The sequence below is a fragment of the Salvelinus alpinus genome, chromosome 3 (genome assembly GCF_045679555.1).
Source record: "Salvelinus alpinus chromosome 3, SLU_Salpinus.1, whole genome shotgun sequence".
Classification (NCBI taxonomy): Eukaryota; Metazoa; Chordata; class Actinopteri; order Salmoniformes; family Salmonidae; genus Salvelinus; species Salvelinus alpinus.
In genome coordinates, this window is record NC_092088.1 from 2,664,541 (window position 1) to 2,687,843 (window position 23,303).

Here is a 23,303-nt window from a genome sequence, read left to right on the forward strand (position 1 = left end):
ATCTTAATAATAATGATTAGTCAGTCTGATCTTAATAATAATGATTAGTCAGTCTGATCTTAATAATAATGATTAGTCAGTCTGATCTTAATAATAATGATTAGTCAGTCTGATCTTAATAATAATGATTGGTCAGTCTGACCTTAATAATAATGATTAGTCAGTCTGACCTTAATAATAATGATTAGTCAGTCTGATCTTAATAATAATGATTAGTCAGTCTGATCTTAATAATAATGATTAGTCAGTCTGATCTTCAGCACCACTAGGGATGACATTCTAACAGCTGCAATAAAGAGCTTTTCATTTTTTTCTTAATTTTCGCTTATGAGAGCACTATCTGGAAACCCGCTATGATTTAATCCAGCGTATTGATCCTGTCTGATCCCGTCTGTCTGACCCTGTCTGATCCTGTCTGTCTGATCCTGTCTGTCTGATCCCGTCTGTCTGACCCGGTCTGATCCCACCTGTCTGATCCCGTCTGTCTGATCCCATCTGTCTGACCCGGTCTGACCCTGTCTGATCCTGTCTGATCCCACCTGTCTGATCCCACCTGTCTGATCCCATCTCTGACCCTGTCTCTGATCCTGTCTGTCTGATCCCGTCTGTCTGACCCGGTCTGACCCTGTCTGACCCGGTCTGATCCCGTCTGTCTGATCCCGTCTCTCTGACCCTGTCTGTCTGATCCCGGTCTGATCATATCTGCCCTGGTCTGACCCTGTCTGTCAGACCCTGTCTGTCTGACCCTGTCTGTCTGATCCCGTCTGTCTGACCCGGTCTGATCCTGTCTGTCTGATCCCGTCTGTCTGATCCCGTCTGTCTGATCCCGTCTGACCTGTCTGTCTGATCCTGTCTGACCCTGTCTGTTCCTGTCTGTCTGTCTATCTCTCCTTTCAGACCCGGCAGCGTGGGCTCCACTGTCCTTCCTGTTTGACCCTGTCTGTCTATCTCTCCTTTCAGACCCGGCAGCGCGGGCTCCACTATCCTTCCTGTTTGAGGATAAGACCCACTCCTCCTTCTCCTCCACGGTGAAAGACAAGGCCACCAGCGAACCAATCAGATTCACCAGACGCTGCATCAGTGTCGCTCCCTCTAGAGAGACCTCCGGAGAGCTGCTACTGGGTAGGAGACCACACCCCCTCCTAGCTTTATTGTCCAGTCAGTTTGCTCTGGACAAGGTCCCATTGAGGCTGCCTAAGCCTCTATTTACTGGTGTGTGTGTGCTCTTCTCACACAGTGACCTTTTGACCCTCTGCATTCACAGGGAAGTCTGGGATGTACTTCGTGGAGGATAACGCAGCTGACGCCCATGACAACCAGGTAACCCTTTCTCTCCACCTGCACATTTAGGACAGAGATGTTGTCGTCTGGCTGCTCACTGTGTGTGTGTTGTGACAGAGTGTCCACGGGGAGACGGAGGCAGCCTCGTTCTCCTGGACCTATGAGGAGATAAAGGAGGTCCATAAGAGGTGGTGGCAGCTCAGAGACAACGCTGTAGAGATCTTCCTCACCAACGGACGGACTCTCCTGCTGGCCTTCCACACCACCAAGGTAGGATGGACTACAGAGCACAGGGTCTCCTGCTAGCCCTCCACACCACCAAGGTAGGATAGACTACAGACCACAGGGTCTCCTGCTGGCCTTCCACACCACCAAGGTAGGATAGACTACAGACCACAGGGTCTCCTGCTGGCCTTCCACACCACCAAGGTAGGGTAGACTACAGAGCACAGGGTCTCCTGCTGGCCCTCCACACCAGGGTTGATAGTTCAGCATCTCCCCATCTTTTCTAGATTTAAGAAGAAGAAGAAGCTGATTAAACAGCATGATCATTACACAGGTGCACCTTGTGCTGGGGACAATAAAAGACCACTCTAAAATGTGCAGTTTTGTCACACAACACAATTCCACAGATGTCTCAAGTTTTCAGGCAGCGAGCAATTGGCATGCTGACTGCAGGAATGTCCACCAGAGCTGTTGCCAGAGAAATGAATGTTAATTTATCTACCATAAGCCTCCTCCAACGTTGTTTTAGAGAATGTGGCAGTATGCCCAACCGGCCTCACAACCGCAGACCATGTGTATGCCGTCGTGTGGGCGAGGTGTTTGCTGATGTCAACGTTGTGAACAGAGTGCCCCATGGTAGCGGTGGGTTATGGTATGGGCAGGAATAAGCTACAGACAACGAACACAATTGCATTTTATCGATGGCAATTTGAATGCATAAAAATATCTTGATGAGATCCTGAGGCCCATTTTTTTTATGGTATCTGCGAGCAACAGGTGTACAGTTGAAGTCGGAAGTTTACATACGCTTAGGTTGGAATCATTAAAACTCGTTTTTCAACAACTCCACAAATGTCTTGTTAACAAACTATAGTTTTGGCAAGTCGGTTTGGACATCTACTTTGTGCATGACACAAGTCATTTTTCCAACAGTTGTTTACAGACAGATTATTTCACTTATAATTCACTGTATCACAATTGCAGTGGGTCAGGAGTGTACATACACTAAGTTGACTGTCCCTTTAAACAGCTTGGAAAATTCCAGATTCCAGAAGATGATGTCATGGCTTTAGAAGCTTCTGATAGGCTAATTGACATCATTTGAGTCAATTGGAGGTGTACCTGTAGATGGATTTCAAGGCCTACCTTCAAACTCAGTGCCTCTTTGCTTGACATCGTGGGAAAATCGAAAGAAATCAGCCAAGACCTCAGAAAAAAATTGTAGACCTCCACAAGTCTGGTTCATCCTTGGGAGCAATTTCCAAACGCCTGAAGGTACCACGTTCATCTGTACAAACAATAGTACGCAAGTATAAACACCATGGGACCACGCAGCCGTCATACCGCTCAGGAAGGAGACGCGTTCTGTCTCCTAGAGATGAACGTACTTTGGTGTGAAAAGTGCACATCAATCCCAGAACAACAGCAAAGGACCTTGAAGATGCTGGAAGAAACAGGTACAAAAGTATCTATATCCACAGTAAAACGGGTCCTATATCGACATAACCTGAAAGGCCACTCAGCAAGGAAGAAGCCACTGCTCCAAAACCGCCATAAAAAAACCAGACTACGGTTTGCAACTGCACATGGGGACAAAGATCATACTTTTTGGAGAAATGTCCACTGGTCTGATGAAACAAAAATAGAACTGTTTGGCCATAATGACCATCGTTATGTTTGGAGGAAAAAGGGGGAGGCTTGCAAGCCGAAGAACACCATCCCACCGTGAAGCACGGGGGTGGCAGCATCATGTTGTGGGGGTGCTTTGCTGCAGGAGGGACTGGTGCACTTCACAAAATAGATGGCATCATGAGGCAGGAAAATTATGTGGATATATTGAAACAACATCTCAAGACATCAGTCAGGAAGTTAAAGCTTAGTCTCAAATGGGTCTTCCAAATGGACAATGATCCAAAGTTGTGGCAAAATGGCTGAAGGACAACAAAGTCAAGGTATTAGAGTGGCCATCACAAAGCCCTGACCTCTATCCTATGGATAATTTGTGGACAGAACTGAAAAAGCGTGTGCGTGCAAGGAGGCCTACAAACCTGACTCAGTTACACCAGCTCTGTCAGGAGGAATGGGCCAAAATTCACCCAACTTATTATGGAAAGCTTGTGGAAGGCTACCCGACGCGTTTGACCCAAGTTAAACAATTTAATGGCAATGCTACCAAATACTAATTGAGTTTATGTAAACTTCTGACCCACTGGGAATGTGATGAAAGAAATAAATGTATTTGGCTAAGGTGTATGTAAACTTCTGACTTCAACTGTATATCTGTATTCCCAGTCATCTAATCAATAGATTGAATTTATTTAATTTGACTGATTTCATAAAGAAATGTAATTAAATTGTTGCATTTATGTTTTTGTTCAGTATGTAATCTCCTGGCTAGCATTTTGTAGCATGTAGCAATGCTAGTGGAAAGTGATTGTATCAGCTAGCATTAACATAACACAATACTGAGCTGCAGCTAGCTAAAAAAAAAAGTGATGGCTTAAAAAGTATTACACAATTTACGCAATAAAACTAGATTTTAAATTTCCTGTTTCCGTAGTTCCGCGATGACGTGTACCACAACATCCTGACCTCTGACCTTCCCAACCTCCTGGAGTATGGTAACATCACGGCGTTAACACACCTGTGGGGCTCGGGGCAGATCAGTAACTTTGAGTACTTGACGCACCTCAACAAGCACTCTGGGCGGAGCTTCAACGACCTGATGCAGTACCCCGTCTTCCCCTTCATACTGAAGGACTACATTTCAGAGACACTGGACCTGGGGGACAGCGCCATCTACAGGTCAGTTATAGTACTAACGCGGTTAGCTCAGGGGTCAGTGGTATAACGAACTGACGTGTTAATTGGTACTACAGACCAAAGAAAAACAGAGAACAGGAAGTTTGACCTTTTTTCTTTCTCTCTCTTTTGGACTTTTTTCAGGAACCTGAACAAGCCCATAGCAGTCCAGTCTAAAGAGAAGGAGGATCGCTATGTGGACAATTATAAGGTAAACCGCTCAATACAGCCTTACTGTGTTACTGCTTCTCTTGAATACGAGATCAGTATTTCTAATGTATTCACGTCGCATAAACTGGAGCTTCTACCTCTTCCAGTACCTGGAGGAGGAGTATCGTAAAGGAGCGCATGAGGACGACCCCATGCCTCCTGTCCAGCCGTACCATTATGGATCTCACTACTCCAACTCTGGCACTGTGCTACACTTCCTGGTTCGCATGCCTCCATTCACCAAGATGTTCCTGGCCTACCAGGGTAAGACACCCGCACAGATGTGTACTGCTAATGTAGCTGACGGAAACCCCTCTCATCTTAAGAATTGCTATTTTCGTTCAGCGGCATATAAAAGATCACTGCCATCTGTATTGTGTTATTAGCATGATCCTGAGGCTGAGGCTGATCACTGCCATCTGTATTGTGTTATTAGCATGATCCTGAGGCTGATCACTGCCATCTGTATTGTGTTATTAGCATGATCCTGAGGCTGATCACTGCCATCTGTATTGTGTTATTAGCATGATCCCGAGGCTGATCACTGCCATCTGTATTGTGTTATTAGCATGATCCTGAGGCTGATCACTGCCATCTGTATTGTGTTATTAGCATGATCCTGAGGCTGATCACTGCCATCTGTATTGTGTTATTAGCATGATCCTGAGGCTGATCACTGCCATCTGTATTGTGTTATTAGCATGATCCTGAGGCTGATCACTGCCATCTGTATTGTGTTATTGGCATGATCCTGAGGCTGATCACTGCCATCTGTATTGTGTTATTAGCATGATCCTGAGGCTGATCACTGCCATATGTATTGTGTTATTGGCATGATCCTGAGGCTGATCACTGCCATCTGTATTGTGTTATTAGCATGATCCTGAGGCTGAGGCTGATCACTGCCATCTGTATTGTGTTATTAGCATGATCCTGAGGCTGATCACTGCCATCTGTATTGTGTTATTAGCATGATCCTGAGGCTGATCACTGCCATCTGTATTGTGTTATTAGCATGATCCTGAGGCTGATCACTGCCATCTGTATTGTGTTATTAGCATGATCCTGAGGCTGATCACTGCCATCTGTATTGTGTTATTAGCATGATCCTGAGGCTGATCACTGCCATCTGTATTGTGTTATTAGCATGATCCCGAGGCTGATCACTGCCATCTGTATTGTGTTATTAGCATGATCCCGAGGCTGATCACTGCCATCTGTATTGTGTTATTAGCATGATCCTGAGGCTGATCACTGCCATATGTATTGTGTTATTGGCATGATCCTGAGGCTGATCACTGCCATCTGTATTGTGTTATTAGCATGATCCTGAGGCTGAGGCTGATCACTGCCATCTGTATTGTGTTATTAGCATGATCCTGAGGCTGATCACTGCCATCTGTATTGTGTTATTAGCATGATCCTGAGGCTGATCACTGCCATCTGTATTGTGTTATTAGCATGATCCTGAGGCTGATCACTGCCATCTGTATTGTGTTATTAGCATGATCCTGAGGCTGATCACTGCCATCTGTATTGTGTTATTAGCATGATCCTGAGGCTGATCACTGCCATCTGTATTGTGTTATTAGCATGATCCTGAGGCTGAGGCTGATCACTGCCATCTGTATTGTGTTATTAGCATGATCCTGATGCTGATCACTGCCATCTGTATTGTGTTATTAGCATGATCCTGAGGCTGATCACTGCCATCTGTATTGTGTTATTAGCATGATCCTGAGGCTGAGGCTGATCACTGCCATCTGTATTGTGTTATTAGCATGATCCTGAGGCTGATCACTGCCATCTGTATTGTGTTATTAGCATGATCCTGAGGCTGATCACTGCCATCTGTATTGTGTTATTAGCATGATCCCGAGGCTGATCACTGCCATCTGTATTGTGTTATTAGCATGATCCTGAGGCTGATCACTGCCATATGTATTGTGTTATTGGCATGATCCTGAGGCTGATCACTGCCATCTGTATTGTGTTATTAGCATGATCCTGAGGCTGAGGCTGATCACTGCCATCTGTATTGTGTTATTAGCATGATCCTGAGGCTGATCACTGCCATCTGTATTGTGTTATTAGCATGATCCTGAGGCTGATCACTGCCATCTGTATTGTGTTATTAGCATGATCCTGAGGCTGATCACTGCCATCTGTATTGTGTTATTAGCATGATCCTGAGGCTGATCACTGCCATCTGTATTGTGTTATTAGCATGATCCTGAGGCTGATCACTGCCATCTGTATTGTGTTATTAGCATGATCCTGAGGCTGATCACTGCCATCTGTATTGTGTTATTATCATGATCATGAGGCTGATCACTGCCATCTGTATTGTGTTATTAGCATGATCCTGAGGCTGATCACTGCCATCTGTATTGTGTTATTAGCATGATCCTGAGGCTGATCACTGCCATCTGTATTGTGTTATTAGCATGATCCTGAGGCTGATCACTGCCACCTGTATTGTGTTATTAGCATGATCCTGAGGCTGATCACTGCCATCTGTATTGTGTTATTAGCATGATCCTGCGGCTGATCACTGCCATCTGTATTGTGTTATTAGCATGATCCTGAGGCTGATCACTGCCATCTGTATTGTGTTATTAGCATGATCCTGAGGCTGATCACTGCCATCTGTATTGTGTTATTAGCATGATCCTGAGGCTGAGGCTGATCACTGCCATCTGTATTGTGTTATTAGCATGATCCTGAGGCTGATCACTGCCATCTGTATTGTGTTATTAGCATGATCCTGAGGCTGAGGCTGATCACTGCCATCTGTATTGTGTTATTAGCATGATCCTGAGGCTGAGGCTGTTGTAGAGCCGTGTTTGAGAACAACGTCCTGATCTAAGACTGATCTGATCCAATGGCAGGCATTCATCAAAGGCTTCCTCTGATAGGCTTTCTCTCCCCCTTTTCACACTCAAACTTCTCTCTGTCCCCCTCTGACTCCCCCCTCTTCTCCCCTTCCATTTCTCTTCCTCTGTTCGTGTCTTTCCAATGCTCTTCCTCCGAAGCCTCTCATCTTTGTTGATAGAAGTGTAATTGAATGCAGAAGCGGTGGTTCACAAGGCAATGAAAGGAAGTCTGCTCATTCACCAAGATAAAGACACTGTGTTGGTCCTGTATCATCAGAACACAGGTTTAATTAGTGTGTGTGTGTGTTCCAGACCAGAGCTTTGATATCCCTGACCGGACCTTCCACTCTATGAATACAACATGGCGTCTCTCCTCGTTCGAGAGCATGACTGACGTCAAGGAGCTAATACCGGAGTTCTTTTACCTCCCGGAGTTTCTGGTCAACAGAGAGGGTAGGAGAATAGACCACACACATCTCTATACCTGTCTGTAACTCCTCTATACCTCCCTGAGTTCCTGGTCAACAGAGAGGGTAGGAGAATAGACCACACACTCCTCTATACCTCCCAGAGTTCCTGGTCAACAGAGAGGGTAGGAGAATAGACCACACACATCTCTATACCTGTCTGAGTTCCTGGTCAACAGAGAGGGTAGGAGAATAGACCACACACATCTCTATACCTCCCTGAGTTCCTGGTCAACAGAGAGGGTAGGAGAATGTGATAGTGGTGCCGGAGGGGGTGGCTGCCATTTACGGGTCCTAGCTGTTTTGTTAGTGTTTTTTCTTCATTGTTTGTAACTAATTTTGTACATAATGTTGCTGCTACTGTCTCTAATGACCGAAAAGAGCTTCTGGACATCAGAACTCACCTCAAACTGGACAAAGATTTTTCTTTAATGAGTCCGACGCGAAGGATATACTGCTTTGTCGAAACAAGGTCCCCGTCATCTGTGTGAAGAAAAGGCAGAGAAAAAGGGGGAGGAGGGCGGAGTGCCTTGTATGTATTCGCCGACGAGTAGGTAAACCACCACTTCCCTCTGTATTATTGGCCAACGTGCAATCACTGGAAAACAAACTGGACGATCTACGATTAAGACTATCCTACCAACGGGACATTAAAAACTGTAATATATTATGTTTCACCGAGACGTGGCTAAAAGACGACACGAATAATATAGATCTGGCTGGGTTTTCCGTGCATCGGCAGGACAGAGCAGCTACGTCAGACGAGGTGTGGGGGGGGGGGTGTCTTTGTCAATAACAGCTGGTGCTCGTTGTCTAATATTAAAGAAGTCTCGATGGTATTGCTCACCTGAGGTAGAGTACCTCATGATAAGCTGTAGATCACACTATCTACCAAGAGGGTTCTCATCTATATTATTCGTAGCCGTCTATTTACCACCACAAACCGAGGCTGGCACTAAGACCGCACTCAGGAAGGCCATAAGCAAACAACAAAATGCTCATCCAGAAGCGGAAGTTGCTAGTGGCCGGGGACTTTAATGCAGGGAAACTTAAATTAGTTTTACCTAATTTCTATCAGCACTTTAAATGTGGAACCAGAGGGACAAAAAACTCTAGACCACCTTTACTCCACACAAAGCTCTCCCTCACCCTCCATTTGGCAAATCTGACCATAATTCTATCCTCCTGATTCCTGCTTACAGGCAAAACTAAAGCAGGAAGTACCAGTGACTTGCGCAATACGGGACTGTTTTGCTAGCACAGACTGGAATATGTTCCAGGATTCTTCCAATGGCATGGCAACATCTACAAACATTTTCCAGCCAAGTATAGGAGTCACGAAAGTCAGAAATAGCGATAAAATTAATCGCTTACCTTTGAAGATCTTCATCTGGTTACAGTCACAAGAGTCCCAGGTTCACAATAAATGTTTGTTTTGTTCGATAAAGTCCCTCTTTATATCCCAAAAACTCTGTTTTGTTGGCACGTTTTGTTCAGTAATCCACAGGCTCAATGGCGGTCAAAACATGCAGACGAAAACATCCTAATAGTACTAGTAAAGTTCGTCGAAACATGTCAAACGATGTTTATAATTAATCCTCAGGTTGTCTACTGTCTAAATAATCGATAATATTTCAACCGGACAAAAGCGTATTCAATAGAAAGGAAAAACAACGAAGGGCGCGCAATCGGTCACGCGCGCAAACCAGCTCTGCATTCTTCCTCAGTCCACTGAGAGAAAGGTCTCATTCTTCTTCATTTTTCAGAAAACAAGCCTGAAACAATGTCTAAAGACTGTTGACATCTAGTGGAAGCCATAGGAACTGCAATCTGGTTCCTAACCATTTAGATACTCTATAGGCATTAAATTGAAAACTACTCACATCAAAAAAATCCTGGATGGATTTTCCTCAGGTTTTCACCTGCCATATCAGTTCCGTTATACTTACAGACATTATTTTAACAGTTTTGGAAACTTTAGAGAGTTTTCTATCCAAATCTACCAAGTATATGCATATCCTAGCTTCTAGGCCTGAGTAACAGGCAGTTTACTTTGGGCACGCTTCTCATCCAGATGTCGAAATACTGCCCCCAAGCCATCCAACTTGTAAGTCGCTCTGGATAAGAGCGTCTGCTAAATGACTTAAATGTAAATGTAAATAAGAATGAACTCTATTCTTGAACTGCATTGTTGGTTAAGGGTTTGTAAGTAAGCATTTCACTAAGGTTGTTTTCGGCGCATGTGACAAATTCCATTTGATTTGGTCCATAATCTGTTTAGTATTATATGTATATATTTTATTATAGGTATTCCCAAACCGGAGTATACATACTCGTTGACACCAAGGAACTTTTTCTCGGCTGAATGATCTGAATCTAGGATTAGAGGGACTCCGCAACTATATTCAATGTGCGGGACAAAATTGAGGCTATGATTAGGAAGTTGAAGCTCTTCTTTATCTGCATTAACAAGGACAAGCTAAAGCTTTAGAGGGTGTGAACGATGCTGAATGGGTGGAGACAAAGAAGAGCTCTCCAGTAGGTGTACCAAAATAGTCAAGTGCCATTTTCTTAAAGTGGCGTTACGAGTTTATCAACTTTCAAAGCATAATTACTTTCCCATTGTTCCTCAACTGTAGTGTATAATATACCATTTTCTAGCTCTTATCCAATGTAAGAAAACACCATCTCAACTTTTGCTTCATACGACCGAATCAATCAATCAAATGTATTTATATAGCCCTTCTTAAATCAGCTGATGTCACAAAGTGCTGTACAGAAACCCAGCCGGTTGGTCACATATTACCAGTAAGAAATGTTTTACTGTAGACGCCCATATTACCAGTAAGAAATGTTTTACAGTAGACATATTACCAGTAAGAAATGTTTTACAGTAGACATATTACCAGTAAGGAATGTTTTACTGTAGATGCCCATATTACCAGTAAGAAATGTTTTACTGTAGACGCCCATATTACCAGTAAGAAATGTTTTACTGTAGACATATTACCAGTAAGGAATGTTTTACTGTAGACGCCCATATTACCAGTAAGGAAGGTTTTACAGTAGACGCCCATATTACCAGTAAGGAAGGTTTTACAGTAGACGCCCATATTACCAGTAAGGAAGGTTTTACAGTAGACGCCCATATTACCAGTAAGGAAGGTTTTACAGTAGATGCCCATATTACCAGTAAGGAATGTTTTACAGTAGACGCCCATATTACCAGTAAGGAAGGTTTTACAGTAGACGCCCATATTACCAGTAAGGAAGGTTTTACAGTAGACGCCCATATTACCAGTAAGAAATGTTTTACTGTAGACGCCCATATTACCAGTAAAAAATGTTTTACAGTAGACGCCCATATTACCAGTAAGGAATGTTTTACAGTAGACGCCCATATTACCAGTAAGGAAGGTTTTACAGTAGACACCCATATTACCAGTAAGGAAGGTTTTACAGTAGACGCCCATATTACCAGTAAGGAAGGTTTTACAGTAGACGCCCATATTACCAGTAAGAAATGTTTTACTGTAGACGCCCATATTACCAGTAAGGAAGGTTTTACAGTAGATGCCCATATTACCAGTAAGGAATGTTTTACAGTAGACGCCCATATTACCAGTAAGGAATGTTTTACAGTAGACACCCATATTACCAGTAAGGAAGGTTTTACAGTAGACACCCATATTACCAGTAAGGAAGGTTTTACAGTAGACGCCCATATTACCAGTAAGGAAGGTTTTACAGTAGACGCCCATATTACCAGTAAGGAAGGTTTTACAGTAGACGCCCATATTACCAGTAAGGAAGGTTTTACTGTAGACGCCCATATTACCAGTAAGGAATGTTTTACTGTAGACGCCCATATTACCAGTAAGGAAGGTTTTACTGTAGATGCCCATATTACCAGTAAGGAAGGTTTTACTGTAGACGCCCATATTACCAGTAAGGAATGTTTTACTGTAGACGCCCATATTACCAGTAAGGAATGTTTTACAGTAGACGCCCATATTACCAGTAAGAAATGTTTTACTGTAGACGCCCATATCAACAGTAAGGAATGTTTTACTGTAGACGCCCATATTACCAGTAAGGAATGTTTTACAGTAGACGCCCATATTACCAGTAAGGAAGGTTTTACTGTAGACGCCCATATTACCAGTAAGGAAGGTTTTACAGTAGACGCCCATATTACCAGTAAGAAATGTTTTACAGTAGACGCCCATATTACCAGTAAGGAATGTTTTACAGTAGACGCCCATATTACCAGTAAGGAATGTTTTACTGTAGACGCCCATATTACCAGTAAGGAATGTTTTACTGTAGACGCCCATATTACCAGTAAGGAATGTTTTACAGTAGACGCCCATATTACCAGTAAGGAATGTTTTACAGTAGACGCCCATATTACCAGTAAGGAAGGTTTTACTGTAGACGCCCATATTACCAGTAAGGAAGGTTTTACTGTAGACATATTACCAGTAAGGAAGGTTTTACTGTAGACGCCCATATTACCAGTAAGGAAGGTTTTACTGTAGACGCCCATATTACCAGTAAGGAAGGTTTTACTGTAGACGCCCATATTGCCAGTAAGAAATGCTTTAATGTAGACCTCCATTCCTCTTTCCAATGTGTCTCTGTCATCCTCCAGGTTTTGACTTTGGTGTGCGTCAAAACAGTGAGCGTGTGAACCACGTCAACCTGCCACCCTGGGCGAGGAACGACCCTCGTCTCTTCATCCTAATCCACCGCCAGGCCCTGGAGTCAGACCAGGTCTCTCAGACCCTCTGTCAGTGGATTGACCTGGTGTTTGGGTTGAAACAGAAGGGCAAGGCAGCTGTACATGCCATCAACGTATTCCACCCAGCTGTGAGTAGCTCTTTATGCCTGGGCCATATATATTCCACTAAATGGAACGGGAACAGAGAGGGACTGGATTTGGACAAAAAAAATGAACATTGGGTTTTGGTTTACCGTTGCAGACCGTGTTCCCTAATGAGCATGACCTTGGACAAGAAGAGACATTAGCTTGTATTTTAACTGTTTGACAAGTTTAGTCAAATTAGATTATTCTCCCCTGGTCCGTAGACGTATTTCGGTATGGACGTGTCGTCAGTGGAGGACCCGGTGCAGCGGCGTGCTTTGGAGACCATGATCAAGACGTACGGACAGACGCCCAGACAGCTGTTCTCTGCATCCCACATCAGCAGAGCCGGACCCAGACTCATGGAGGGAGAGCTTCCTGCTGCCATGGGCCTCCTGGTGCAGCTGGCCTTCAGAGAGACCAGGGAACAGGTCAAAGATATAGTTTACCCGGTAGGTTAAAGGTCAAAGGTTAGGGGTTGTATTTAGTGTCGGTGTTACGGCCTCCTGGTGCAGCTGGCCTTCAGAGAGACCAGGGAACAGGTCAAAGATATAGTTTACCCGGTAGGTTAAAGGTCAAAGGTTAGGGGTTGTATTTAGTGTCGGTGTTACGGCCTCCTGGTGCAGCTGGCCTTCAGAGAGACCAGGGAACAGGTCAAAGATATAGTTTACCCGGTAGGTTAAAGGTCAAAGGTTAGGGGTTGTATTTAGTGTCGGTGTTACGGCCTCCTGGTGCAGCTGGCCTTCAGAGACACCAGGGTCATCCAATGGGTTTTGAGAAGGAGACAAGGAGAGAGGACTCGAGGAGTATGCAACTGAGATCTTCCCATAGTCTACCCGATAGGTCAAAGTTCAAACTGGGGAGTTATGGAGAAGTGTAGCGTAGTCTCCCTGAAAAACAGGTGTTGCTAAGTGGTCTTTACTACATGAAGATTTAATCGAAGTGAATTGAAACGATATGGGTCTGGGTGGGGCCATGCAGTGCTGTAGAATAATCATCCTTCTCTCTCTTCCCCCTCCACAGAGTCCCCTGTCCTGGATCAAGGGCCTGAAGTGGGGTGAGTATGTGGGCTCCCCCAGCTCTCCAGACCCTGCAGTGTGTTTCAGCCAGCCCCATGGAGAAAGGTTTGGCTCTCTACTGGCTCTCCCTACCAGAGCCATCTGTGGACTGTCACGCAACTTCTGTCTCATGATGATCTACAGCAAGGAACAAGGTGACAGTCTATTATACTAGGGACAAGGTGACAGTCTATTATACTAGGGACAAGGTGACAGTCTATTATACTAGGGACAAGGTGACACAGTCTATTATACTAGGGACAAGGTGACAGTCTATTATACTAGGGACAAGGTGACAGTCTATTATACTAGGGACAAGGTGACACAGTCTATTATACTAGGGACAAGGTGACAGTCTATTATACTAGGAACAAGGTGACACAGTATATTATACTAGGGACAAGGTGACACAGTCTATTATACTAGGGACAAGGTGACAGTCTATTATACTAGGAACAAGGTGACAGTCTATTATACTAGGGACAAGGTGACAGTCTATTATACTAGGAACAAGGTGACAGTCTATTATACTAGGAACAAGGTGACAGTCTATTATACTAGGGACAAGGTGACAGTCTATTATACTAGGGACAAGGTGACAGTCTATTATACTAGGGACAAGGTGACAGTCTATTATACTAGGAACAAGGTGACACAGTCTATTATACTAGGAACAAGGTGACAGTCTATTATACTAGGAACAAGGTGACAGTCTAGTATACTAGGAACAAGGTGACAGTCTATTATACTAGGGACAAGGTGACAGTCTATTATACTAGGAACAAGGTGACACAGTCTATTATACTAGGGACAAGGTGACATTCTATTATACTAGGAACAAGGTGACAATCTATTATACTAGGAACAAGGTGACACAGTCTATTATACTAGGAACAAGGTGACAGTATATTATACTAGGAACAAGGTGACACAGTCTATTATACTAGGAACAAGGTGACACAGTCTATTATACTAGGAACAAGGTGACAGTCTATTATACTAGGAACAAGGTGACAGTCTATTATACTAGGAACAAGGTGACATTCTATACTAGGAACAAGGTGACAGTCTATTATACTAGGAACAAGGTGACAGTCTATTATACTAGGAACAAGGTGACACAGTCTATTATACTAGGAACAAGGTGACACAGTCTATTATACTAGGGACAAGGTGACAGTCTATTATACTAGGAACAAGGTGACACAGTCTATTATACTAGGAACAAGGTGACACATTACAGTATATTATACTAGGAACAAGGTGACAGTCTATTATACTAGGAACAAGGTGACACAGTCTATTATACTAGGAACAAGGTGACACAGTCTATTATACTAGGAACAAGGTGACACAGTCTATTATACTAGGAACAAGGTGACACAGTCTATTATACTAGGAACAAGGTGACACAGTCTATTATACTAGGAACAAGGTGACAGTCTATTATACTAGGAACAAGGTGACAGTCTATTATACTAGGAACAAGGTGACAGTCTATTATACTAGGAACAAGGTGACAGTCTATTATACTAGGGACAAGGTGACATTCTATTATACTAGGAACAAGGTGACAGTATATTATACTAGGAACAAGGTGAGCAGTATATTATACTAGGAACAAGGTGACATTCTATTATACTAGGAACAAGGTGACACAGTCTATTATACTAGGAACAAGGTGACAGTATATTATACTAGGAACAGGGTGACAGTATATTATACTAGGAACAGGGTGACAGTCTATTATACTAGGAACAAGGTGACACAGTCTATTATACTAGGAACAAGGTGACAGTCTATTATACTAGGAACAAGGTGACAGTCTATTATACTAGGAACAAGGTGACACAGTATATTATACTAGGAACAAGGTGACACAGTATATTATACTAGGAACAAGGTGACAGTCTATTATACTAGGAACAAGGTGCCAGTATATTATACTAGGAACAAGGTGACACAGTATATTATACTAGGAACAAGGTGACAGTCTATTATACTAGGGACAAGGTGACAGTCTATTATACTAGGAACAAGGTGACACAGTATATTATACTAGGAACAAGGTGACAGTCTATTATACTAGGGACAAGGTGACAGTCTATTATACTAGGAACAAGGTGACAGTCTATTATACTAGGAACAAGGTGACACAGTATATTATACTAGGAACAAGGTGCCAGTCTATTATACTAGGAACAAGGTGACACAGTCTATTATACTAGGAACAAGGTGACAGTCTATTATACTAGGAACAAGGTGACAGTCTATTATACTAGGGACAAGGTGACACAGTATATTATACTAGGGACAAGGTGACAGTCTATTATACTAGGAACAAGGTGACAGTCTATTATACTAGGAACAAGGTGACATTCTATTATACTAGGAACAAGGTGACACAGTCTATTATACTAGGAACAAGGTGACAGTCTATTATACTACGAACAAGGTGACAGTCTATTATACTAGGAACAAGGTGACAGTCTATTATACTAGGAACAAGGTGACAGTCTATTATACTAGGGACAAGGTGACAGTCTATTATACTAGGAACAAGGTGACAGTCTATTATACTAGGAACAAGGTGACAGTCTATTATACTAGGGACAAGGTGACAGTCTATTATACTAGGAACAAGGTGACACAGTATATTATACGAGGGACAAGGTGACAGTCTATTATACTAGGAACAAGGTGACAGTCTATTATACTAGGAACAAGGTGACAGTCTATTATACTAGGAACAAGGTGACACAGTCTATTATACTAGGAACAAGGTGACACAGTCTATTATACTAGGAACAAGGTGACACAGTCTATTATACTAGGAACAAGGTGACAGTCTATTATACTAGGAACAAGGTGACAGTCTATTATACTAGGAACAAGGTGACAGTCTATTATACTAGGAACAAGGTGACACAGTCTATTATACTAGGAACAAGGTGACACAGTCTATTATACTAGGAACAAGGTGACATTCTATTATACTAGGAACAAGGTGACAGTCTATTATACTAGGAACAAGGTGACAGTCTATTATACTAGGAACAAGGTGACACAGTCTATTATACTAGGAACAAGGTGACACAGTCTATTATACTAGGAACAAGGTGACAGTCTATTATACTAGGGACAAGGTGACAGTATATTATACTAGGGACAAGGTGACAGTCTATTATACTAGGAACAAGGTGACAGTCTATTATACTAGGAACAAGGTGACACAGTATATTATACTAGGAACAAGGTGACATTCTATTATACTAGGAACAAGGTGACATTCTATTATACTAGGAACCAGGTGACATTATATTATACTAGGAACAAGGTGACACAGTATATTATACTAGGAACAAGGTGACACAGTATATTATACTAGGAACAAGGTGACATTCCATTATACTAGGAACAAGGTGACACAGTCTATTATACTAGGAACAAGGTGACAGTCTATTATACTAGGAACAAGGTGACACAGTCTATTATACTAGGAACAAGGTGACACAGTCTATTATACTAGGAACAAGGTGACAGTCTATTATACTAGGAACAAGGTGACACAGTATATTATACGAGGAACAAGGTGACACAGTATATTATACTAGGAACAAGGTGACACAGTATATTATACTAGGAACAAGGTGACAGTCTATTATACTAGGAACAAGGTGACAGTATATTATACTAGGAACAAGGTGACACAGTATATTATACTAGGAACAAGGTGACATTCTATTATACTAGGAACAAGGTGACAGTATATTATACTAGGAACAAGGTGACACAGTATATTATACTAGGAACAAGGTGACACAGTATATTATACTAGGAACAAGGTGACAGTCTATTATACTAGGAACAAGGTGACAGTATATTATACTAGGAACAAGGTGACACAGTATATTATACTAGGAACAAGGTGACATTCTATTATACTAGGAACAAGGTGACACAGTCTATTATACTAGGAACAAGGTGACACAGTCTATTATACTAGGAACAAGGTGACAGTCTATTATACTAGGAACAAGGTGACATTCTATTATACTAGGAACAAGGTGACATTCTATTATACTAGGAACAAGGTGACATTCTATTATACTAGGAACAAGGTGACAGTATATTATACTAGGAACAAGGTGACACAGTATATTATACTAGGAACAAGGTGACACAGTATATTATACTAGGAACAAGGTGACACAGTATTATACTAGGAACAAGGTGACACAGTCTATTATACTAGGAACAAGGTGACACAGTCTATTATACTAGGAACAAGGTGACAGTATATTATACTAGGAACAAGGTGACACAGTCTATTATACTAGGAACAAGGTGACACAGTCTATTATACTAGGAACAAGGTGACAGTCTATTATACTAGGAACAAGGTGACACAGTATATTATACTAGGAACAAGGTGACACAGTATATTATACTAGGAACAAGGTGACAGTCTATTATACTAGGAACAAGGTGACAGTATATTATACTAGGAACAAGGTGACACAGTATATTATACTAGGAACAAGGTGACAGTCTATTATACTAGGGACAAGGTGACAGTCTATTATACTAGGGACAAGGTGACAGTCTATTATACTAGGAACAAGGTGACACAGTATATTATACTAGGAACAAGGTGACACAGTATATTATACTAGGGACAAGGTGACACATTATATTATACTAGGAACAAGGTGACATTCTATTATACTAGGAACAAGGTGACACAGTATATTATACTAGGGACAAGGTGACACATTATATTATACTAGGGACAAGGTGACACATTATATTATACTAGGAACAAGGTGACACAGTATAGTATATTATACTAGGGACAAGGTGACACAGTGTATTATACTAGGAACAAGGTGACACATTACAGTATATTATATATCCCGAAATAAATGATCTCACTCCAATGCATTTAATAGAAATTTGGCAAATATAGATAAGATCTTGCTACCATGGAAAGGAAAATACCTGTCTATTTGTGGAAAATCCACCCTGATTAACTCTTTAGTCCAGTGAGCTGACCCTCTCCTCTGTGTCTTTAGGTGTGAGGAGACCTGACCCTCTCCTTTGTGTCTCTAGGGGTGAGGAGCCCTGACCCTCTCCTCTGTGTCTCTAGGTGTGAGGAGCCCTGACCCTCTCCTCTGTGTCTCTAGGTGTGAGGAGACCTGACCCTCTCCTCTGTGTCTTTAGGTGTGAGGAGACCTGACCCTCTCCTCTGTGTCTCTAGGTGTGAGGAGACCTGACCCTCTCCTCTGTGTCTCTAGGTGTGAGGAGACCTGACCCTCTCCTCTGTGTCTTTAGGTGTGAGGAGCCCTGACCCTCTCCTCTGTGTCTTTAGGTGTGAGGAGCCCTGACCCTCTCCTCTGTGTCTTTAGGTGTGAGGAGCCCTGACCCTCTCCTCTGTGTCTCTAGGTGTGAGGAGCCCTGACCCTCTCCTCTGTGTCTCTAGGTGTGAGGAGACCTGACCCTCTCCTCTGTGTCTCTAGGTGTGAGGAGACCTGACCCTCTCCTCCGTGTCTTTAGGTGTGAGGAGACCTGACCCTCTCCTCTGTGTCTCTAGGTGTGAGGAGACCTGACCCTCTCCTCTGTGTCTTTAGGTGTGAGGAGCCCTGACCCTCTCCTCTGTGTCTCTAGGTGTGAGGAGACCTGACCCTCTCCTCTGTGTCTCTAGGTGTGAGGAGACCTGACCCTCTCCTCTGTGTCTTTAGGTGTGAGGAGCCCTGACCCTCTCCTCTGTGTCTCTAGGTGTGAGGAGACCTGACCCTCTCCTCTGTGTCTTTAGGTGTGAGGAGACCTGACCCTCTCCTCTGTGTCTTTAGGTGTGAGGAGACCTGACCCTCTCCTCTGTGTCTCTAGGTGTGAGGAGCCCTGACCCTCTCCTCTGTGTCTCTAGGTGTGAGGAGACCTGACCCTCTCCTCTGTGTCTTTAGGTGTGAGGAGCCCTGACCCTCTCCTCTGTGTCTCTAGGTGTGAGGAGACCTGACCCTCTCCTCTGTGTCTCTAGGTGTGAGGAGACCTGACCCTCTCCTCTGTGTCTTTAGGTGTGAGGAGCCCTGACCCTCTCCTCTGTGTCTCTAGGTGTGAGGAGACCTGACCCTCTCCTCTGTGTCTTTAGGTGTGAGGAGACCTGACCCTCTCCTCTGTGTCTTTAGGTGTGAGGAGACCTGACCCTCTCCTCTGTGTCTCTAGGTGTGAGGAGCCCTGACCCTCTCCTCTGTGTCTCTAGGTGTGAGGAGCCCTGACCCTCTCCTCTGTGTCTCTAGGTGTGAGGAGACCTGACCCTCTCCTCTGTGTCTCTAGGTGTGAGGAGACCTGACCCTCTCCTCTGTGTCTCTAGGTGTGAGGAGCCCTGACCCTCTCCTCTGTGTCTCTAGGTGTGAGGAGCCCTGACCCTCTCCTCTGTGTCTCTAGGTGTGAGGAGACCTGACCCTCTCCTCTGTGTCTTTAGGTGTGAGGTGCCCTGACCCTCTCCTCTGTGTCTCTAGGTGTGAGGAGACCTGACCCTCTCCTCTGTGTCTCTAGGTGTGAGGAGCCCTGACCCTCTCCTCTGTGTCTCTAGGTGTGAGGAGCCCTGACCCTCTCCTCTGTGTCTCTAGGTGTGAGGAGACCTGACCCTCTCCTCTGTGTCTTTAGGTGTGAGGAGACCTGACCCTCTCCTCTGTGTCTCTAGGTGTGAGGAGACCTGACCCTCTCCTCTGTGTCTTTAGGTGTGAGGAGACCTGACCCTCTCCTCTGTGTCTCTAAGTGTGAGGAGCCCTGACCCTCTCCTCTGTGTCTCTAGGTGTGAGGAGACCTGACCCTCTCCTCTGTGTCTTTAGGTGTGAGGAGCCCTGACCCTCTCCTCTGTGTCTCTAAGTGTGAGGAGCCCTGACCCTCTCCTCTGTGTCTTTAGGTGTGAGGAGACCTGACCCTCTCCTCTGTGTCTCTAGGTGTGAGGAGACCTGACCCTCTCCTCTGTGTCTTTAGGTGTGAGGAGACCTGACCCTCTCCTCTGTGTCTCTAGGTGTGAGGAGACCTGACCCTCTCCTCTGTGTCTCTAGGTGTGAGGAGACCTGACCCTCTCCTCTGTGTCTCTAGGTGTGAGGAGCCCTGACCCTCTCCTCTGTGTCTCTAGGTGTGAGGAGCCCTGACCCTCTCCTCTGTGTCTCTAGGTGTGAGGAGCCCTGACCCTCTCCTCTGTGTCTCTAGGTGTGAGGAGACCTGACCCTCTCCTCTGTGTCTTTAGGTGTGAGGAGCCCTGACCCTCTCCTCTGTGTCTCTAGGTGTGAGGAGACCTGACCCTCTCCTCTGTGTCTCTAGGTGTGAGGAGCCCTGACCCTCTCCTCTGTGTCTCTAGGTGTGAGGAGCCCTGACCCTCTCCTCTGTGTCTCTAGGTGTGAGGAGACCTGACCCTCTCCTCTGTGTCTTTAGGTGTGAGGAGACCTGACCCTCTCCTCTGTGTCTCTAAGTGTGAGGAGCCCTGACCCTCTCCTCTGTGTCTCTAGGTGTGAGGAGACCTGACCCTCTCCTCTGTGTCTTTAGGTGTGAGGAGACCTGACCCTCTCCTCTGTGTCTCTAAGTGTGAGGAGCCCTGACCCTCTCCTCTGTGTCTCTAGGTGTGAGGAGACCTGACCCTCTCCTCTGTGTCTTTAGGTGTGAGGAGACCTGACCCTCTCCTCTGTGTCTCTAGGTGTGAGGAGACCTGACCCTCTCCTCTGTGTCTTTAGGTGTGAGGAGACCTGACCCTCTCCTCTGTGTCTCTAGGTGTGAGGAGCCCTGACCCTCTCCTCTGTGTCTCTAGGTGTGAGGAGCCCTGACCCTCTCCTCTGTGTCTTTAGGTGTGAGGAGACCTGACCCTCTCCTCTGTGTCTTTAGGTGTGAGGAGACCTGACCCTCTCCTCTGTGTCTCTAGGTGTGAGGAGACCTGACCCTCTCCTCTGTGTCTCTAGGTGTGAGGAGACCTGACCCTCTCCTCTGTGTCTCTAGGTGTGAGGAGACCTGACCCTCTCCTCTGTGTCTCTAGGTGTGAGGAGACCTGACCCTCTCCTCTGTGTGAGGAGCACTGACCCTCTCCTCTGTGTCTCTAGGTGTGAGGAGACCTGACCCTCTCCTCTGTGTCTCTAGGTGTGAGGAGACCTGACCCTCTCCTCTGTGTGAGGAGCACTGACCCTCTCCTCTGTGTCTCTAGGTGTGAGGAGACCTGACCCTCTCCTCTGTGTCTTTAGGTGTGAGGAGACCTGACCCTCTCCTCTGTGTGAGGAGCACTGACCCTCTCCTCTGTGTCTCTAGGTGTGAGGAGACCTGACCCTCTCCTCTGTGTCTCTAGGTGTGAGGAGACCTGACCCTCTCCTCTGTGTCTCTAGGTGTGAGGAGCCCTGACCCTCTCCTCTGTGTCTCTAGGTGTGAGGAGACCTGACCCTCTCCTCTGTGTCTCTAGGTGTGAGGAGACCTGACCCTCTCCTCTGTGTCTCTAGGTGTGAGGAGCCCTGACCCTCTCCTCTGTGTCTCTAGGTGTGAGGAGCCCTGACCCTCTCCTCTGTGTCTCTAGGTGTGAGGAGACCTGACCCTCTCCTCTGTGTCTCTAGGTGTGAGGAGCCCTGACCCTCTCCTCTGTGTCTTTAGGTGTGAGGAGCCCTGACCCTCTCCTCTGTGTCTCTAGGTGTGAGGAGCACTGACCCTCTCCTCTGTGTCTCTAGGTGTGAGGAGACCTGACCCTCTCCTCTGTGTCTCTAGGTGTGAGGAGACCTGACCCTCTCCTCTGTGTCTCTAGGTGTGAGGAGACCTGACCCTCTCCTCTGTGTCTTTAGGTGTGAGGAGCCCTGACCCTCTCCTCTGTGTCTCTAGGTGTGAGGAGCCCTGACCCTCTCCTCTGTGTCTTTAGGTGTGAGGAGACCTGACCCTCTCCTCTGTGTCTTTAGGTGTGAGGAGACCTGACCCTCTCCTCTGTGTCTCTAGGTGTGAGGAGCCCTGACCCTCTCCTCTGTGTCTTTAGGTGTGAGGAGCCCTGACCCTCTCCTCTGTGTCTCTAGGTGTGAGGAGACCTGACCCTCTCCTCTGTGTCTTTAGGTGTGAGGAGCCCTGACCCTCTCCTCTGTGTCTTTAGGTGTGAGGAGACCTGACCCTCTCCTCTGTGTCTCTAGGTGTGAGGAGACCTGACCCTCTCCTCTGTGTCTCTAGGTGTGAGGAGCCCTGACCCTCTCCTCTGTGTCTCTAGGTGTGAGGAGCCCTGACCCTCTCCTCTGTGTCTCTAGGTGTGAGGAGCATGCACAGTACAGATATCCAGTGGTCTGCCATCTTGAGTTGGGGCTATGCTGACAACATGCTGAGGCTGAAGAGCAAACAGAGTGAACCGCCCATCAACTTCATACAGTGCTCTCCACTACACCAGGTAAACTACTGTAGCTAGTCTTTATCACTTCATATGGTGCTCTCCACTACACCAGGTAAACTAACGTACCTTTAATATCACTTCATATGGTGCTCTCCACTACACCAGGTAAACTAC

General features: G+C 45.0%; 1 protein-coding gene across 4 annotated transcripts in view; it reads left to right on the forward strand.

Moving 5' to 3' along the window:
- The window catches only part of lyst (lysosomal trafficking regulator), a 323,436-nt gene that overhangs the window by 283,202 nt on the left and 16,931 nt on the right, over positions 1–23,303 (forward strand). For all 4 annotated transcript variants that reach the window (XM_071391269.1, XM_071391271.1, XM_071391270.1 and 1 more), the window contains 11 exons: positions 961–1,122; positions 1,265–1,320; positions 1,399–1,551; positions 4,067–4,311; positions 4,453–4,519; positions 4,626–4,782; positions 7,707–7,847; positions 12,516–12,733; positions 12,953–13,180; positions 13,752–13,941; positions 23,050–23,186. In XM_071391269.1, coding sequence (XP_071247370.1) covers positions 961–1,122; positions 1,265–1,320; positions 1,399–1,551; positions 4,067–4,311; positions 4,453–4,519; positions 4,626–4,782; positions 7,707–7,847; positions 12,516–12,733; positions 12,953–13,180; positions 13,752–13,941; positions 23,050–23,186 — 1,754 coding nt within the window. The remainder of the gene's footprint in view (positions 1–960; positions 1,123–1,264; positions 1,321–1,398; positions 1,552–4,066; positions 4,312–4,452; positions 4,520–4,625; positions 4,783–7,706; positions 7,848–12,515; positions 12,734–12,952; positions 13,181–13,751; positions 13,942–23,049; positions 23,187–23,303) is intronic.